General features: G+C 45.9%; 1 protein-coding gene across 1 annotated transcript in view; it reads left to right on the plus strand.

Moving 5' to 3' along the window:
* YIPF2 (Yip1 domain family member 2) overlaps positions 1–18485 on the plus strand; it is a 72428-nt gene that overhangs the window by 34180 nt on the left and 19763 nt on the right. Inside the window, exon 2 of the mRNA XM_078684996.1 lies at positions 18199–18256. Coding sequence (XP_078541122.1) covers positions 18226–18256 — 31 coding nt within the window. The 5' untranslated portion in view covers positions 18199–18225. The remainder of the gene's footprint in view (positions 1–18198; positions 18257–18485) is intronic.

Consider the following 18485-nt stretch of genomic DNA (forward strand, 5'->3'; position numbering starts at 1 on the left):
TTTACAAAAGCCATGCCAAAACAAGTCATGCATTGCCAAACTAAAAAGCTGACCACCGATGTCAGACCTACTGGCTTTGCCAAAGCTTGTTTATTTTTGTTTCCCATAATCTTATTGAAACTGGTTACACAAATTTTCCAATATGAATATTTTTGGGATATACTAGCATGCATCAACACATTTTACTAAATGATGCTGCAAAGAAATGGTACCTTAAATTTTACAATAGTTTAGCAAAATGTTTTTTCCCTACTTTCATTTTTTAGGAGCATTTCATATTGAAAGCAAAGAAACATTAAGCTTGCTTTCAAGCTTCTGCAAATATTTGCATCTAATCAGTGAGCATTCTGTGAGCATCATGCATAGCCTCATGTTGCTAAACTTTGAAACTGTGTGAACACATTTTCATACTGGAACCACTGGCAGTAGTGCAGTCAGAACGTACATTTACTTAGCGCGCTCAACCTAATAATAAAGGCTTTCAAATAATGAACCATAAATACAAGTTTGAACAGCATTAACACATGCACACAAATATTAACTTAACTACATTTTCATACTGGAACCACTGGCAGTAGTGCAGTCAGAACGTACATTTACTTAGCGCGCGCAACCTAATAATAAAGGCTTTCAAATAATGAACCATAAATACAAGTTTGAACAGCATTAACACATGCACACAAATATTAACTTAACTACAGGCAGTACCCTTCCCTGATCCTTAATGTGGTTCTGGAAACTGGCAGCCAAAGGGTTTGTGCTGCAGGGGGTTGGGCCTACTTGTCCCAAGGACAAAATACACATTAAAACTTGTCGCCCTTGACCCCAAACAATATGTCCTGGGCGTCGGGCTATAGGAATTCCACATCCCTGCTGACAGCCTGGATGTCATGATTGTGGGTTGGGATAGTTTGAATATTCAACCCCATAGGTATCTTCCATTACTAGATATTGGTAATAATGAATTAGGAGGGGAAGGGGGGGTACAAGTACCCCAGTTATCCCCGAATACTCTTTACCAGGGTAGGCCGAACCCACTTAAGGACCATCAAGACTAAGCTTTAACGCTCCTCCACATCCCCAGAGCACGTCATGCAGCTGTGCGTCTTTTTGCTGCTTGTTATTTTCTCCTGCCTGTATCATTGGCAGTTGTTCAGCTTCGGGGCCATCTCTGCTCCCAGAGGCTTGTGCCATAAGTAAGTGTTCAGCTTCACTGCACAGCTCTCCTCACAGTCCACTTAATCTCCCTGTGGCCCCCTCCCGCCCGTCATTTTTAGTGTATTTACAATAATTGGTGGGGTAATTTATGTCACAGTACTATAATTAGTGAAGTAACTGATGATCTAAAGGGCCGCCTCGGGTCAGACTCATTTTTCTTGATTACAGTAAACCTTCTAATTGTACTAAAGTGAGCTTACATTTCAGATCGGAGGATGTGGGTGATCATGTTCCACAGCTGACAGAATGGTGCTGTAGTGAGATTTCTACACTTGCGCGCTGTGGCATGAAAGTCTGTTTCTCCACTCGCTGTGGTTTGTTAAACTCCTACAAGATCTTATCTTTCTATAATTGGATGAGAAATGTGATGTCCATGGTGCATGGCACACAAGTTTCACTCGGGCTTCCCATTCTTCTAATGGTGCTGGTTATAGATGGCAAGGCTCAATTTAGCTGGTTGCTCCTGATGTCAGTCTAGCCTCCCATGCTAGCGCAATCCCCCTTCTATGTGCTGGAGCACCCCCTCATCCTGACAAACACTTACCTGTCTGTGTGTCCCCCCCTTCCCTTCATATTCGCTACCATCCCCGCTGTGTGGAGACCTACCTTCAGAGTCTCTCGCTGGGGTTTGGACGCTGGTGAAGGGAGAACATAGGGGCTGAATCTCAGCAAAATGTCTGACACAAGAACATTTAGTTTTTATTACTCCATAGTAAATGCCTCAGAAAGTTCCCAGGAGCAAGTATATGTGCCCCCTTCTTGAGCTATATGTTAGTTTCCAAGGTAATACAATGCGTTCAATAACTGTGATAATTAATGTATATTTAAGGGCTCCGTTCGTATATATGGGTTGCTTCTGATAATAATGCACCCCTAAATAGTAGCTATGATAAAGATGTGATCTGCGCCACTATGGCTATTTCCCTGCTTCCTTTGCATTGTTCAGCAATAGGACCCCTTTTTAGGTCGAGACTGGCGTAGGCTGCGCACATGCGCAGTCTCGCCAGCGAGACTTAATTTTTTTTTGAAGACTTATTTTATTGATTTTCTGCACAATGCACACAACGATACATTCCGTCAGTAATACAGTGGCAATCTGAATTTAACTGTAAATCCCCCCTCATACAAGGTGTATGGCATGGTGATGTATCCGCATCATACATTCATTGCATTCAGGAAACCCACAAATTTACGTCAAATGTTTATCCTCAACACCCTTTCTTCATGATCAGTTCCCACCCCAACTTTCGTCATCGACGCATAGGGTGATAATAGTCCTGTCTCTTAAGCATGCTCAGGAGTCACTATGTTGTATTCTTCTTGATATGCCGGTCATGTCCCGTGGCTTCCTCTATGTAACGGGGGTTTCACCTAGTCTTCGCGTGCCTCATAATCCCGCAATGCCTGCACCAATGTCTCCCATGCTGTGGCCGCTTCCAATGCTTTGTCGTTGTTTAGCTTGCGCGCTTGCTGAAAACGTAACATACTTTCACTGTTTGCCCATTTTATGAACTCTCCCCTCCATCTCTTGCTGCTAGGTCCTACTGTTGCCTTCCAGTGCTTAGTGTTTTCCCGCTTTGCCAGTATGAGGCCCATGTCCACAAATTTACTCGTTATCTTGTTTTTGGATGTGTGGGGAAACCAATGTAGTACGCTAGTGGCCATATCAAACGTCAGCTGTCTGTCCGTGGTGTCATTCAGCGTTGCCCCCACCTCCTCCCAGTAAGGTCCCATCATTGGGCATGACCAGAGCATATGTTCTAATTCTACTCCTGTACGCGCACAGCTAGGGCATGCAGCCTCCGCTACCTTAAAATATTTACGGATTCTGCCTGGTGTCGAGTACGCTCTGTGGAGTATGTAGAAGTGCACAAGCTGGAATCTGGCATTTCTTGTACTCTTCCAGGCCCTGCGCACTATTTGCGTCCAGGCAGCATCAGGGATATCCTTCTCTATGTCCATCTCCCATTTTCCCTTTAGTGTCTCTAAGGGCGCCAGTCCTTCATGAAGCATTCTGGAATATAGGCACGTGACTCCTATGTGAGTCCCGGCTGCCATCATAGTGTAATGGCAAGCCTTTGTCTTAGGCTCCGTGAGCCCTTCTCTCCAGTGTGCCTGCATCGCCCTCGTCAAGGCGGCATGCAACAAATAACCTCCCCTGGGGAGGTCAAATCTATCCCGCAGCGCCTGGTAGCAAGACTCCATCTGCCAGCGAGACTTAATGACTGAGTAGCAAGGGTAAACCCCGCCCCTCTTCTCCATTGGCTGGCCTCCTAAACGGCAGCCAGCCATTGGAGAAGAGGGCTCAGTGTCGTCATTCTCTCACTGTAAGCCCCGTCCTTTTCGGATTGGGGGGGGCGTGTTTTTTTCTTTTCTTTCTCTCCTCTTTCCATTGGCTGGAATGTAAACAACAAGTCTAAAACACGCCCGTTGTTTACATTCCAGCCAATGGAGAAGAGGGGAGAAAGAAAAACACGCCCCCAGTCTGAAAAGGATGGGGCTTAGTTCCTTCGAGTTTACCTCATCCTCGTCGCCTCCTCTTCCCCCCCACCCCTCTTCACAAAATTTAAGAATTTTAAAAATTTCACACCTCTCTCCTTTCTCCTGGGCTCTCCCGTCCCGGCCGATGCGCTCCCTGGCTGCCGCTGCTGCTGGGCTGTGAGTGTGCCCGCCTTCCGCCGGCTCCTCCTCCTCCTCCCCTTCCCCGGCCGAGACAGAGAAGGCTTCCCGAGCTGCCCTGGGGTGACAAACGTTCATGAATGTTCCAGTGCTGCTAACTGCTGCAACTCATCGTCCGGAGAGTCTGGACATGCGGACACTGATACTGTACCCCCTCTATGGAACCCCCGCCAGTATGGCGTCTATTTTTCCAGGTGTACATTTGAACAGAGACCGTCACAGCCCGGGCAGTCGGCTTGCGATATGGCATTGTTTTCTTTGCTGGGAGAGAAAATGTGCAAAAAGGACGAATGAATACTTCGCCATCCTAACTTCATTTTTAGTCCCTCGGTCTGCAGATGCCAAGGTCCTAAAGGGCATATTACAAACCTAGCGCTTAAAAAGCCGCAAGGTGTCTCACAAGCTCTCCCGAGCGCGCATCTGAATCTCTCACCCCAAACGCTCCCAAGACGATTGGAAAGTGTTTTTAGAGCGGTCGACTTTGGAGCTGGGGAGCCAGGTTCGAGCCTCGGCGTCTGGCTCAACATCCTGTGATTCTGAACAAATCTCTTAATCTCCCCGCGCCTACCCAAAATGAAGATGTCCTTGTGTAATATAACTGGTGCTCATCTAAAGAGCTCCATACCTTCAAGTAAAGTTCGCCCTATATACATCTGAAAAAAAGAGTAAAACACTGTCAATGTTTGTCCAAATAAATTAGAACCATCCCTATGAAAACTACAGCCAGGGACAGTATGGGCAGTTTCACACAGCAGCAAACTCTAAGGGATTGTATCTACAGCGCTTCTCCTCCAGAGAAAACAGTGTAATGAAGGTGAAACTTTCAAATGGGAGAAAGCAATATATATTTATGTAAATATCAAACACTGATGCTCTTTAGGGTCCACATATGTTGCTTTATTTAATATGAAAAGGAGAGAATAGACAAATTCAAACTTTTCTCCCGAAAGTGCGCACTGTCCCCCCAAACATGAGGAATCTGGGAAGCCATTTGCACAGCTGAGGGTGAGAGGTGTGCAGTCATTATCTATTTAGAGGCTGATATACATTGAGGTGATTTGCATGTAAACCCAGCCGGCTACGAGCACATTCACACATGGACTGAAAACAAAGCATCGCCGAGTGGGGTTGAATGTCTGTGAAGGGTGCTCGCCTGGCGGGTTTCCCTCTCAATGGCCCCCACTTCAGGACTCATTGTGTTCAACAGATACATCTGCATATGGAGAGCGTATGAAAACGCAGACCACTTTCCTGAAAATTCTCGACTTTGCAAAACAATGCCAAGCTCTTGTCATTTTGAAACGGCTGATCGAGACCCAGGGGTTCATTTTGAGACATTTTCTTTTCTATGGGATTACACTGTGCTTTCCAGGGCCCACCCAGGTCCTAACACTAAGGGTGAGGCAGGCCCAGCGAAGGTCTGGTGAAAGCTGCACAAGACAAAGCTAATGCAGTCCATCGGCAATTTCAGAAGCATTTATTCAGGGCCTATATCCAACTTTACCCATATTATCGAAAGTTAGTTCTTTATTTTTTTTTTGCCTCAAAGGAAATAAAACATCCTTGAAGTGTTGGGCCTAAAATATTCCTGAAAAATTCCTAAAAATTTCCTGGTGTTTTGTTTCGCAGCAGAGAAGGTGGGAAAACACAATGAAAGGCACTTGGCGAGGTAGGAAGCGGAGCAGGGGATAGATTTGTGATTTAAACGAAGCCTGTTTATCCCCAAAGAAAGAAGTGCAAACACTGGGCTGTTTTGGTTTAGATGTGTGGAGGGATAAGGGGTGAAGGCCAGATTACAGATGGTGCCCCAAGACTGAGACAGCCGTGCCTCGAGGAGTAGACACACAAGAGACAGACGCCTTCTTGATGAACAGGCCATATCTACCTACCGTCGAGCTGTTTCTGTTCTCAAGAAGCCCAGCCCCTTTGGATGTCTCCAGAAGTCTGTGCTCTAGTGAATACAGTGCAACCAACACATGATCTGCCAGGCTTGGTGTTTTTATTTTTTTAGGTCTCGGCTAGCGTAGGCTGTGTGTGTGGGGGGCTCTGTGTGTGTGTGTGGGGGGGGCTCTGTGTGTGTGTGTGTGTGGGGTGGGGCTCTGTGTGTGGCTCTGTCTGTGTGTGTGTGTGTGTGGCTCTGTCTGTGTGTGGCTCTGTCTTTGTGTGTGTGGGTCTGTCTGTGTGGGTCTGTGTTTGTGTGTGGCATTTGCGAGAGATTGTGCTATTGGCATTGTAAATGACTGCCATTTATTTATGTTTTCACAACCAACACATAAATAAAAATGTTGGCATTTACAATGCCAATAGCTATAACTTTTGCAAAGGCGAGACCGTTTCATTGTAAATGCTTGTTCCCTTTCTGTGTGCATTTGCATTTACACCACAGCAGACCATTATTCTTGGGCAGTGTACCACTGAGACCGTCGCCCCTTTATGGATCAGCACTGCCACACTTTTCTGTCGTGCTAGCACCGCTGCCACTTTTTCCTGTGATTTACACTTCAGTTGCCCTTTCCCTTGTGCACTGCACAGTTACGGCCATTCTCCGAAGGCTGTGTACCACTACATTGCTGCAGCCTCCTCATTTACAACACTGCAACGCTATCCTTTTCTTATGCATGACTGCAGCCTTTCTCCTCATACGGAGAAGCCCTTTCTTTTATTATTTGCGCTACTACAGCCATTGTCCATGTCCAGTACTTCAGTGGGCCACTTTTCTCTGGCCTTGCACAAATTATATTTATTCCTTTTCATATAGCACTTCATACCCCATATCTGCTGCCTCTAACAGCTGTAACCAGGACCATTCTCTAACCCCTGTTCTACCGTGCAGAGCCTCCTTGATCGCCTGTTACACCAGAGAGTGGTCCTTGAATTAGACACTTTAGGTGCAGTTCTTCGCAGTGTGTTTGAAGGCAGAGCGACGGTCATCACACCCCATTCCACATCAACTTTCACTCACACAGGCAGATCATTCAAGAACAGCAGGGCATGTCACTAAATAAGACTCCTTTTGACACCGCAGCATTCCGGAGGCCAAAGACTCAGTAAAGTGGGGATTCTGGGTGCCCAGTGTCTTCCCCTGGGGTGGAGTTTATTCCTGAAATTCACTTGTCCTTCCGGTTGTGCTTTATTATCTGTTATATTCAAGGATACGGGCCTGAGACAACGGCCAACACATGGTACATCTTGAGAAAAGTATTTACTTTGGTTACAGCTTAGTACTTGCAGTGTACCTCTTACCATAAACAGTGATGGGCTCCGTGTTCACTAGTCCAAGACCAACTGACCCACCCATTAGCAACGCAACATACACAGGCCCGGATGCCCGAAAACATCATATATTCCACAGAAGACTAGAGAGACACACAGACCTAGACCACATAGAGATGTGCAGAGACCACAAAACACTCCTCCCTCCTTAAATAACACACCTAATTATCCTAGTAATTCACTTACCATGTTTTAAATCAAGTGTTATTAGTCACAAGTAATATATGTTTAACTATATACATGCACGTATAACATAACATTTACATTGTATTGCATTTATCCCAGGATAATGTGTTGTATGGCTAAAGACTTCTAAGGTCTAAAAGGCGAGACCTGTTGGCTATGCAAATGCTTGTTTTACATATTATTGGCAGAGTCAAATCCCGATCCTATGATGTTATTTAAAAGGTTATCTTTAGCTAGATAATAGTGTTGTGTGTAAACATCCACGTATGTATCCTTCAAACTAAAACTTTCAAAGCAACAACTTCTGTTTCTCATCAGTATTAGAAGTCCATCTTTCTGGTAAATATTTTATGTTAACGCCATCCATACACTTTCATGCTAGCGTGAGCAGAAATAATCTAGGCTCAGACTGGCAGTACAAATAGAATCAGGGCTTTGTGTAGCAGTGCCAGAAGAATTAGGGCTCAGACTGGCAGTGCAGATGGAATCAGGGCTCAGATTTAGATGGCAAGATTTATCCTTGCTGTCCACATTACACATTGTTTCACCCAGAGCATGCTGTATTTTAGTGTACTACCTTGCCGCAGACGTGCTTTTACACTTCATCAAGGGTATGAAGTGCTATGAGTGCAGAGAATAACATGGCAGGGACTGGCATTGCAGAATTAATCTGGGCTCAGACTTGGAGCACTAAAAAATAGGACTCAAACAAGTTGGACAGGAAGACTGAAGTCCAGACTGTGCAATAGGGACAGAATCCGGACCCATAACTAATCGCTGAGAGAATTATGGCTCGGGCTGGCAGTTTTATGAGAGTCAAGGCACAGTCTGGCAACTCAGAAATTAAGGGCCCAGATGGATAGCAGAAAGCCACATGGCCCAGTCTGGAACAACAGAGAGAAAGCACTCCATGTTGACAATATTATGAATCCAATCTCAGATTGGCTGCAGTGAGAGAATTAGGATTGGATTTAGGGAGCCTTGTATGGAATTTTATGAACCAATGCGAGTTGTTTCTTGAGGGCATATATAGGTTGTTTATATAATTGGCTGAATACTGGTGAGATGTGTGCGCCTATCTGAGGAACGCACCACAATTCTGGAAAACATATGTTGTAATTTTTGTAGACAAGTTAGTGGCTTTCGAGAACTTTTCAGATATAGGTCGATACACTAGTGCACTCTGGATCTTGTCATTGTCCTAGCAATGGTGAGTAAAGCCTTTGATAGGCTTTGCCCTATACACTCGACTGCGACAGCTGAGAGCTAATAGGGACCATTGTAGCAGCAAAGAGAATTTTTGTGCAGATTGGTGGCGCAGAAAGAAGTAGAACTCAGACCTGCAACAAGAGAGAACAAGGGCTTTGACCAGCAGTGGACCGAGGATCAGGCCTCAGACTGGCATCACCGAAAGAGTGTACGCAGACTGGCAGCCGATAGAGAATATAGACCAGGCTTACCCCACGGACAGAGGAGAGATCAGACTATACAAAGGAAGAATCACACACTGAAAGTTGACAGACCAGATTGGCTGATGTAACTCAAACGTATACCAAACTCTGGAGTCCCTAGGTGTGGAACTTACAATCAAAGGCACCACGCCCATCAAATTTCACACCATCCATCATCCTCCCGGTGAACGTGTCATCGTCACTGAAGAGCTTACCGACATAATATCTCACTTCTCCCTAACAGACACAGAAGACGTGTTCCTGGGTGCCTTCAATATCCACTGGAACAACCCAGAAGACAGCACTACATTGGTCCTCTCCACCCTGCTTGAAATAAACAACCTCAAACAACTTTGCAGTGGACCAACACACATCAAAGGAGCTACACTGGATACGATCATCACCACAAATGAGCTGATCTCTCTGAGATCGATTTCTCCCATTGACTGGTCCGATCACCACCTCATATTGTTTAATATTGTCTCACAGGTCAGAAACCAGTCTATACGTCCTGTCAAACCTAAGCACTGGACCAGGAACATCAAAGGAGTCCCCATAACCGACCTAGAATCCAGAATTCAGGCCCAGCTACTACCCCAGGATTCCAATATGACAGCTGATGACCTCACAGCCCACTTTAATTCTACAATGACAGAAGTATTAGACCAAGATGCTCCTCTCAAACTAAAAAATGTGAGATCTACCAAATCGAAATCCTGGTTCAATGTTGATCTTAATAACGAAAGGAGACAACTCAGACAATCAGAAAGGACTTGGAGACTTAACCCTTCGACTCTCCACCTAGCGCAACTTAAGTCTACCCGGCTGGCATATAAGAAACACATTTTTAGAGAAAAGGCCTTGTTCTTTCGAACCCAACTAGACCAGGCAAAGAATAGACCTAGAGAACTCTTCAAAATTGTAAAAAGTCAAACGAAAGTCACACCACCACAAGAAATAATTGCCACCAAGGATCGATGCGAAGAAATTGCCAGCTTCTTCACAGATAAAGTCGCAAAAATTGAGCAATGCTTCATCCAAACCCCTAAGCCTTCCTCCCCCGCAACCTGCCCCCTGTTAACCATTCCTGACCAAACAGACCAAAATCCCACCACAGACAACCAGGCCTGCTTCCAACTGAAGAATGGTGCTAGTTGGTCAAACTTCAAACCCATGTCAGAAATTGAAATCTTCAATATAACTGCCAGCTTAAAGCCATCTTCCCACACTTTGGACTCCCTCCCATCCTCAATAGTAAAAAATCTCAACCACATCATTACCCCTTTCTGGACAAAAATCATTAACTCCTCTCTCTCATCCGGTTGTGTCCCAGACTCCCTACAACTAGGGCAAATCACCCCCATACTCGAGAGGCCAGGGGCCGACCCAAATGACCTCAACAACCTCAGACCTATCTCCAACCTACCGTTCCTACCTAAAACATTGGAGAAATGCGTTCTCCAACAACTCGACAAACATATGGACGACTTCAACCTGCTGGACACCTTTCAGTCGGGTTTCAGGAAAGGTTGTAGCACTGAAACAGCGATGCTCAATATCTCGAATGATATCCACAGAGCCTTAGATGAAGGTGAGGCCTGTCTCCTCATCCTTATTGACTTATCAGCGGCATTAGACACAATAAACCATACAGCTTTACTTGACACTCTGAATAGACGCTCTGGCATGAAAGAGACAGTTCTTAAATGGTTCACTTCCTTCCTTCAGCACCGTTCGCAACAAATTAAAATCAACTCCTGCCTCTGCACCATCATGTGTCAAACTTGGAGTCCTCAAGGATCGATTCTCTCACCATCCCTCTTCAATCTATTCATGGAACCCCTTGCAATTATTCTGAAGCAAGCAGGGGTTCAATACCACCTCTATGCCGATGACACCCAAATATACCACAAAATCAAATCACCTAAGGATATCCTACACCTCAATACCACGCTTACCAAGATCCATTCCTGGTTTCACGCAAACCATTTAAAACTGAACCCGGACAAAACGGAATTAATACTGTTCTCTCCGAAAAGTAACCACAGACCTATCCAAGCCTGGCTCAAAAATCTTAATGCTCTAAATTGCTCCTTTGTCCTATCGGATTCAGTAAAATCTCTAGGTATTACCCTGGATAAGAACCTGTCAATGAAAGACCACATCAAGATCTCTGCAAAAGGTGCACTGTACTCTCTAAAACACCTCAAGAAAATTAAACCTTTCATTCCCCAGGATGATCTTAAGACAATTGTACAATCCCTAGTCCTTTCTAAATTAGACTACGGGAACGGCATCCTAATAGGGGTACCAAACGCTCACCTTGCCCCTCTAAGGTCAGTCCTTAATATGGCAGCTCGACTCATAACTGGTGCAAAAAAATTTGAACACATCACACCTACCCTCAAATATATATAAGCCTCAAAATGTTACACTAACCAAATGAGTGCTCCAACCCAAAGAACAAAGAAGCACATGACACAGATGGACAGTAAAAGACATGAAGACTTGGGAATACTTCCTGTTGTGCTAGAACTTACACAGCAGAAGAAAAGGCTTTCGCCAGCAACAGAATCACCTCTTTTACACGTCGTTCGGCTTTTGTCTGCTGCAATATGGAGGTTTACCGGCAGCCTAGAGACTAAATGACCCAGATGTAGACACAACAAAGGGATTCAAACCGAGGAATGCAGAGGATTACAACAGATTTTAACTGTAGACATTAATTCTTCAGGTTCTCGTTGAATAGCTACCGGAAAGAACTGAAACACGAAGACGCAGGGGCATAGGTCATATATCAAGACCGAAAGTACTATAACGAGCCGTTCAAATCGATAAAGGACGTGCTTAAGTGTTACAATATAGGCTTAAAGCATCAAAATAATTCGTGCTGATCTCAAAGGATATTATTGTACATTTCGAGGTACTACAAAGTATATTTAATTAATGTGATTGTTATGATGTGCGGCCGCCATGTTTGAAGGTACAGCCGACGTAAAAGCTGCACAGCCGCAATGATGTAAAGCCGGTGTCCGCCTTTCTTTTCTATTTAATCGCATACACAGAGGCATAGGAGAGGGGAGAATGAACAAGGCATCGGCAGCTGGTTATCCAATATGTCACTCTCGAGTGAACATTTTCAACGGAACTGAAAATAAATACCAGTGCAACAATGGTCAAGTCAACCGCGTTGTGTCAACATTTCACAAATGATTTGTTGTGCGCGTGTCTTAGCAAAATAAGTGGCTCCGCTGGGCTCTTGCCACATATTTATAAATACCTGAAGCTGGTACACATCACCTCTTGTCTGCACTGCCATCAGACGGACACATTCATCCGATAACTCGTTCTTTTTAAAGCAAACAGTCACTTGATTTTATGTTCTTGACGTGAGACAGCTGATGAACCACAAGCATAGCACATGTAGGAACAAGCAAGGATAGCGGCAAGTAGACGGTCTTGTGGATGGTTGCTCCATAGGCTAGCACGTTTATATGCAGGCAGGCATGTAAGAGGTAGGTGCTGGTAGGCAGTGCACCTGGCGGCAATTCCCGTTAAGGTGCGGGCGACTTAACACGCTAGCCTATGGAGCAACCAACACACTTAGACTAGGTTGCAACAGGAGCGGCCACGCAATAAAGCTCTATAGCCACCTTGTAGTTGTACACAGGGTTGGACCGTTCCTTCTTACTAGGGTTCTAGACACACTCACTTTTACTCACTTCATTGGTCCTGAAGAAGCGACAGGGATCGTTCAGATGACGCAAAACATGTTGACCAAAAGTTACTGATGGTCATTACCCCTCATCAGTAACATACGACCTACGGGTTTTTTAACCCCTTCGACGCTCATGACGAGCTGGGCTCGTCATGGCGTAGCCTCCTCGCACGCTCATGACGAGCCCAGCTCGTCACGTAACATGCGATTTTTAAAAACCCAGCGTACGGGCGGAATTCCGCCCGCACGCATGCGGTTAACCTGGCAAGTGAACCTATATATTAAACCTAATTCCCCCTGATATGCCTTAGCTAGTGTTATCATTCACTCACTTACTCCCCCTTCTCCCAGAACCCTTTATCTCACACCCTCACACATCATACAGCAGCACCAATAAAAGATCTCCGCCAAAGCAACCCTTCGGGGGACCCGTAGGGCTTTGCAGCGCCGGCCCGGCGAGGAGCAAAAGCCCAATGATGAAGCATGACATACCTCGGGATGTGTGAGGGCATCAAGAGACAAGACTTGCGCTTGCCTCTAGTTTGTGAGGTTTAGACCTAGGCTCTTGCTTTCCACTTCTTCCCCCTTTTTCTCCACCTGCTTGTCAGTCATCGGTTTCCAGCTATCCATATAATAGTCCATCCTTCCTCTTGCATACGTGTGAATGGGCTCAGAGAGGCACCAGTCCTCATCAGTTTTGTTTAGAAGACTGGGGCCTCTGAACCCCCGCTGTTCTTTCTCTGGCACAATTTGGTATTCTTTCTTGGTCGCAGAAGATGGTGATTGATATTGCTAGTAACCTGAAGAAAATTGGTTAATTTTGGGGGTTTGTTTTGTGCACTGGTAAGGAGCGCATTCTGAAAAGATTTCCTATGAGTCAGTAAGGACATGTTGCATTTCTTTGTGTCCTTTGTTATAGTAAGCCTCTCTTAACCCCTTCGATGCTGATGACAGCCCCCAGCCGTCATGCATCACAGGGCTCATGTGCTGATGACGGCTGGGGGCCGTCATAAATCCGCCCACTCGCGATTCTGCCGCACAGGCGCAGAATCGCAGCTGCGCCCAAGGGGTTAAACATTTTACTATGAAAACCTGTCCAGTATTTTAATCAGAATTTCTAATTTGAAGTCAGAGGCCATTTGCTATCCTTATATTTTCGAAATTCCTCCTCTACTGGCATCATGGTGGAATCTATCATTGGCTAGGTCAGTATCATTTTTACTGACCGATTGCCTGTTTAGGTCTCGCCTGGCGAGTACCTTTTGGAATCTATTCTCCCGCGGGCTTTCATGCACACGTCCGCATGGACAAACATGGCTGCTGTTGCAATTTGTCCATAGCATACAGCATGCGCATGCCCGTACGGAGTGTGGACAGTCCGACGCCATCTTGCGAAGCTTTTGTTGTCATAGCAACAAAAAAAGCCGCTTCGTGTATGCAGCTTGCCTTGGATAGTCCGCCGCCATCAGTATGTCGTACACATTATATTACAGCACTTAGCACATTAGGAGGTTACTAGTAATGTTATGTTCATTGTACATAGGGCTAAGCCACCGCCAGGGCTTCGGGGCGCACGCTGCTTTGATATTCCTTCTGGTGCGTGTGAGTTTCTTTCTGAAGCCGTGTTTAGATAATTAACATTAGTGTAAAATCACTTAATTGAGAGTCTATTTTTGAGCGCTCCCGGGTCTACGGATATATATGTATATATTTATAAATCTCTGTGGGTGGCCCCGCCCCTGGGAACGGGACCTCTCTGAAGTAGCCAAGAGCACACAGTGCTGTTTGTGCAAGGGCAGGACCTTTGAGACCGAGGGCCTTGGACAGGGCGGGGCTGGACATGCAAATTCTGCGGTGTGGGCGGAGCCAAAGGGCACAGCTCGGGGATGCCTCATTTCCTAACAGCATCTTCTGTGACTCTGGGCATCCAAGACTGCCCCCTTTTCTGTGAGTGCCCGATATATTCACAGACACCTGGAGATATCAAAACACTTTTTAAATAACACTGATAACAAGTTGACGAGCACACCAGCAGTTTCGTGGGGGTTATTGTCAGTGTCTTAAATCTGTGCCAGTCTGCTGGGAGCGCCCGGGTGGCACCGCCGTGGGTGGAGACCTGTCCGGGCACCTGGGGTTGTGCAAAGGGAGCTGAGCCCGGACAAGCCGTGGGGCTGAGGAGGCGAGCTGTGAGGGTACTCCAGAGCGCAGCAGGTGAGTAGCATCGCCGCACCCCCTCCCCCATGTGAGTGCCCCGTGCTGGGCGTTTGGCAGGAGGGACCATAGGCATGTATCATCGTGCGTGCTGACTCGTGTGTGCATATCTGTTGTGTGTATGTGCGTATGTTTGCTTGTGCGTTTTTTGCCTGGATGTGTTGTGAACAACCTTCCGTTACTGCACCTGGACTTCTGCCAAAACCGTCTCCTGGTCTGTATGCAGTATCGGATTAGTAACACGGGCACTCGGGAAATGACTGAAGGGCCGGTAGCGAAATTCCAGCTGTGGGCTGATTTTTTGGGCAGCCTGGATTCTGTCTGTGCTGACAGGATGCCACCAGCGGCCCAGTGGGTCCCAGAGTGGCCTTTCTAGAGGCAGATGGGCAGAGGTATCACTCCCTTTCTCTTGCTGGGACGGCCCATTAATGTATGCTGATTGAGCGGGGGCAGGGGGGCTGAGCAGAAGTGGTCTCACTTGCATTCATGTGTGGGTCAGCAGTGTACACTAATTTTTTTTTTTTTTTAAATCCAAGTGAAGTTAATTAAACATGCCCCACCCCCTTTCTTTTCATAAAACTTCGCTGAAGCAGTTTTTTACGGAAAACCAATAGGCAAATGTGGGCCGCTTATTTTTGGTGTGCCCGGCCGATTTTTTATCTCAATCAATCCAACCCTGTCTATAGGTGTATCTGAGGAAAATCGAATCCAAAATCCCTAAGGTTACCACTGCCTCAAAGAGCAGGTCTAGCAGATTGTCAGAATTTGAAAATAAAAGTTATTTTCAGACTAAGCATTTATATTGCTTATTTAGGAAAAAAAAAGTCTTTAGCTTTGCTAAGGGCCCGCTCACTTAGCATATGATGAAAGCATCTGGCAAACTCCATGGAGTGGACTTTAGCGCCTTTATACTCCGTAGCCAAAAGCTAAGCAACCAATATAATGATGTGGGTGAGCAGTTTATGTTTGCATTCTTTTTTTTTTTATTTTTTTTTTTATATTGAGTATTGCAGTATGAAAATACAATTATCAGATGTCAATTCAAAACATGAACAACAACTTCTCCAGTTATAGTGTCACATATACAAGCTGGATCTTCACCGTTTCATCAAGATAATTAATACAGTGTTATGGCATCTATCCGACCTTACCCATCCCGTACCCCTCCCCTCCTTCTGTCTCTCCCCCTGGTGCTGAGTAAGTACTACTGGTGACCATTAGGCATATAATATCAAACATACAAAACTAGAAGGATGGCACCCCACTATTAATGCAATCTGTTAGCGATCCCCGGGCCTCCCTCGCTCACAGGTTCCCGCCCCAGCCGTCCCTCCCAGGCATAATCGGCGAAATACATAGGTATATTAGGAGCCTACGGGCTATTATCAGAGTCTGTGGTCGCTCGTGGGGGCTCACAAATAGTACCACGTGATTCATTCCATTTTTCCCCATATCCTGGACCATTTTGTGGGGCAACCTCTATGTAGGTAGACGGCTCTTCCCGCCACCAATGCCATGTCCATATCACTTTCCCCATTGTGTTCTCGTGGGAACTGTACCTACACCCCAGTTCCTTGCAATGTTTCTTTTAGCTACTGCCATTCCTAGTGTGGCCCATGTCTGTAGTGCGCGGCTGAGGTCTGTAGGCCGCCAAATGTTTAGGAGGCAGCAACCGGGATCTGGTCGCACCTCAGCTGCGCCCACCTCTGAGATCTCATGTAGTACCTGCTCCCAGTATGTTTGTACACTACGACATTCCCATATTGTGTGGAAGAACGTTCCCCTTTGTCCGCACCCTCGTAGGCAGAGTGGATCAGGTGCACGACCCAGTTTATGTAGCATAGTGCGTGTATAATATACTCTGTGTAGTATCTTGAGCTGGATCAACTTTAGTCGTGACGGTATGGCTGCTTCCCTGGGGGATGCTAGAGCATTCATCCAGTCTGAGTCTTCTATGTCTCCTATATCTACCTCCCATCTGCTACGGAGTACTACCATGGAATCAGGGAGATTGTTCACTAATTTACGGTATGTTAGCGAGATAGCCTTTTTTTCCAGCCAATCCGTGAGGAGCCTGTCCTCCAGAGGGGAGGATTCAGCCAGTTTTGTGCCTACTGGGATTGCACTCCGCAGTGCATGGCTAATTTGCATGTAACGGTATCCCTCTGCGTCTGCCATGCCATATTTTTCTTGTAAGGCTGCAAATGTTATCATCTCTCCTCTGATCCATAGGTCCCATATCTTTGCAATGCCGATGAGGTCCCATTGTCGAAAACCCTTAGTGTTGGCTAGAGTACCTAAACGGCGCGTGTCCCAGAGTGGGGTGGCCAATGTGAGAACTCCCTCCCATCCAAGGGCCCTCTGGGCTGTATGCCATATTTTGACCGTGTGGGCCGTAGGGCCTGAAAGTGCATGACGCCGTTTGTTGGTGTAGAGGGCCTTCATCAAATGCTCGACCGGAAGTAGCTGCCTGTCCAGTCTGTAAGCCGGTTCTTGATGTGGGGAGTGAAGCCAGTGATTTACTACCATCAATTGTGCAGCCCAATAATATAGTTTAATACTCGGCAGAGCTATGCCCCCGTCGTACCAACTACGGAGCAGTTTAGAGTGGGCTATGCGGGCTGGTTTTCCGTCCCATAGCAGAGAGGACACCTCCGCGTCAATCGCTTTGAAGTAGGAGAGAAGGACTGGGAAAGGGGGTGTTATGGAGCGCATATAGAAATCTTGGTAGCGCAAGAATTTAAAAAAGTACTGCCCTACCCAAAAGTGTTAGCAGAAGGGCTCTCCAGTGGGAGACATCCGATTTGAGCCTATGTAAAGGTTTCATTAAATTTCTTCCATGAAAACCGACATATGTTTGCATTCTTGTATTATATTAGTGTAACAAGGATTTCCTGCCTGACGATGGAAATGTTTCAAACCAAATGAATAAAGGAACGTTGTGGTACTGAAGAAGAGGAGTGCATTAAAACAGGAGTAAGTTAGACAACGTTGATGCAAAAAATAGGAGCATTTTGAATCAGGCACACATTGGAACAAGTGCAAGATGCATGTTAGAACAGAGGAGAATAGGTATAGGGGAATACTAGGTAAGTAGCGCCTATGATCCTGAGTGTGCTGACCTAGGACAATCCTACTAGAACTGGAGGGAGATGAGCAATGTGAGTCTTGGATAGGAGCACACTAGACCAGGAGTGTCTAGAAGAGGAATATGCTTGGCAAGGCATGTGCTAGAGGAGGAATGAGATAGGAAAGGAGCAAGACATGTAACAGAGCATTAGTATTTCAGAACAAGTTAGACAAAGAATATGCAGAAACAGGAGCTCTGTAGGCAGAGTGTGCGGTGAAAGTCCACTATGTAAGGAATGTGCTAGAACAGGAACTCCTAGGTAAGAAATGTGCGAACACCGAAGCTTGCTAGACCAGGAGTGACCTAGATTTTTGTGTGTATGTGTTTTAAAGGGATCCAGACCCCTGTGAAGGTGCAACATGGCCTCGCCAGACGACCTCCAGTTCCAAGGTAAGAGTATTTGGTTTCATTGCCATGGTGTTGCTGAACAGTAATCCCAAACCTCAGCCGTTTTTGTTTTAAAAACTACATACTTGATTAAAAGAGTTAGTTAATGAATGAGCTCGTGTTTAAGGCACTTGATGGAGAGACACCGAGCCTTCAGTAATTCCTCTTCTGTCTCGATTAAGACCAGGGTCTCACCCTAGAACGTTCTGGGTAACAATGTTGTACCACAGAT

This window comes from Lissotriton helveticus, chromosome 1_1 (genome assembly GCF_964261635.1).
Source record: "Lissotriton helveticus chromosome 1_1, aLisHel1.1, whole genome shotgun sequence".
Classification (NCBI taxonomy): Eukaryota; Metazoa; Chordata; class Amphibia; order Caudata; family Salamandridae; genus Lissotriton; species Lissotriton helveticus.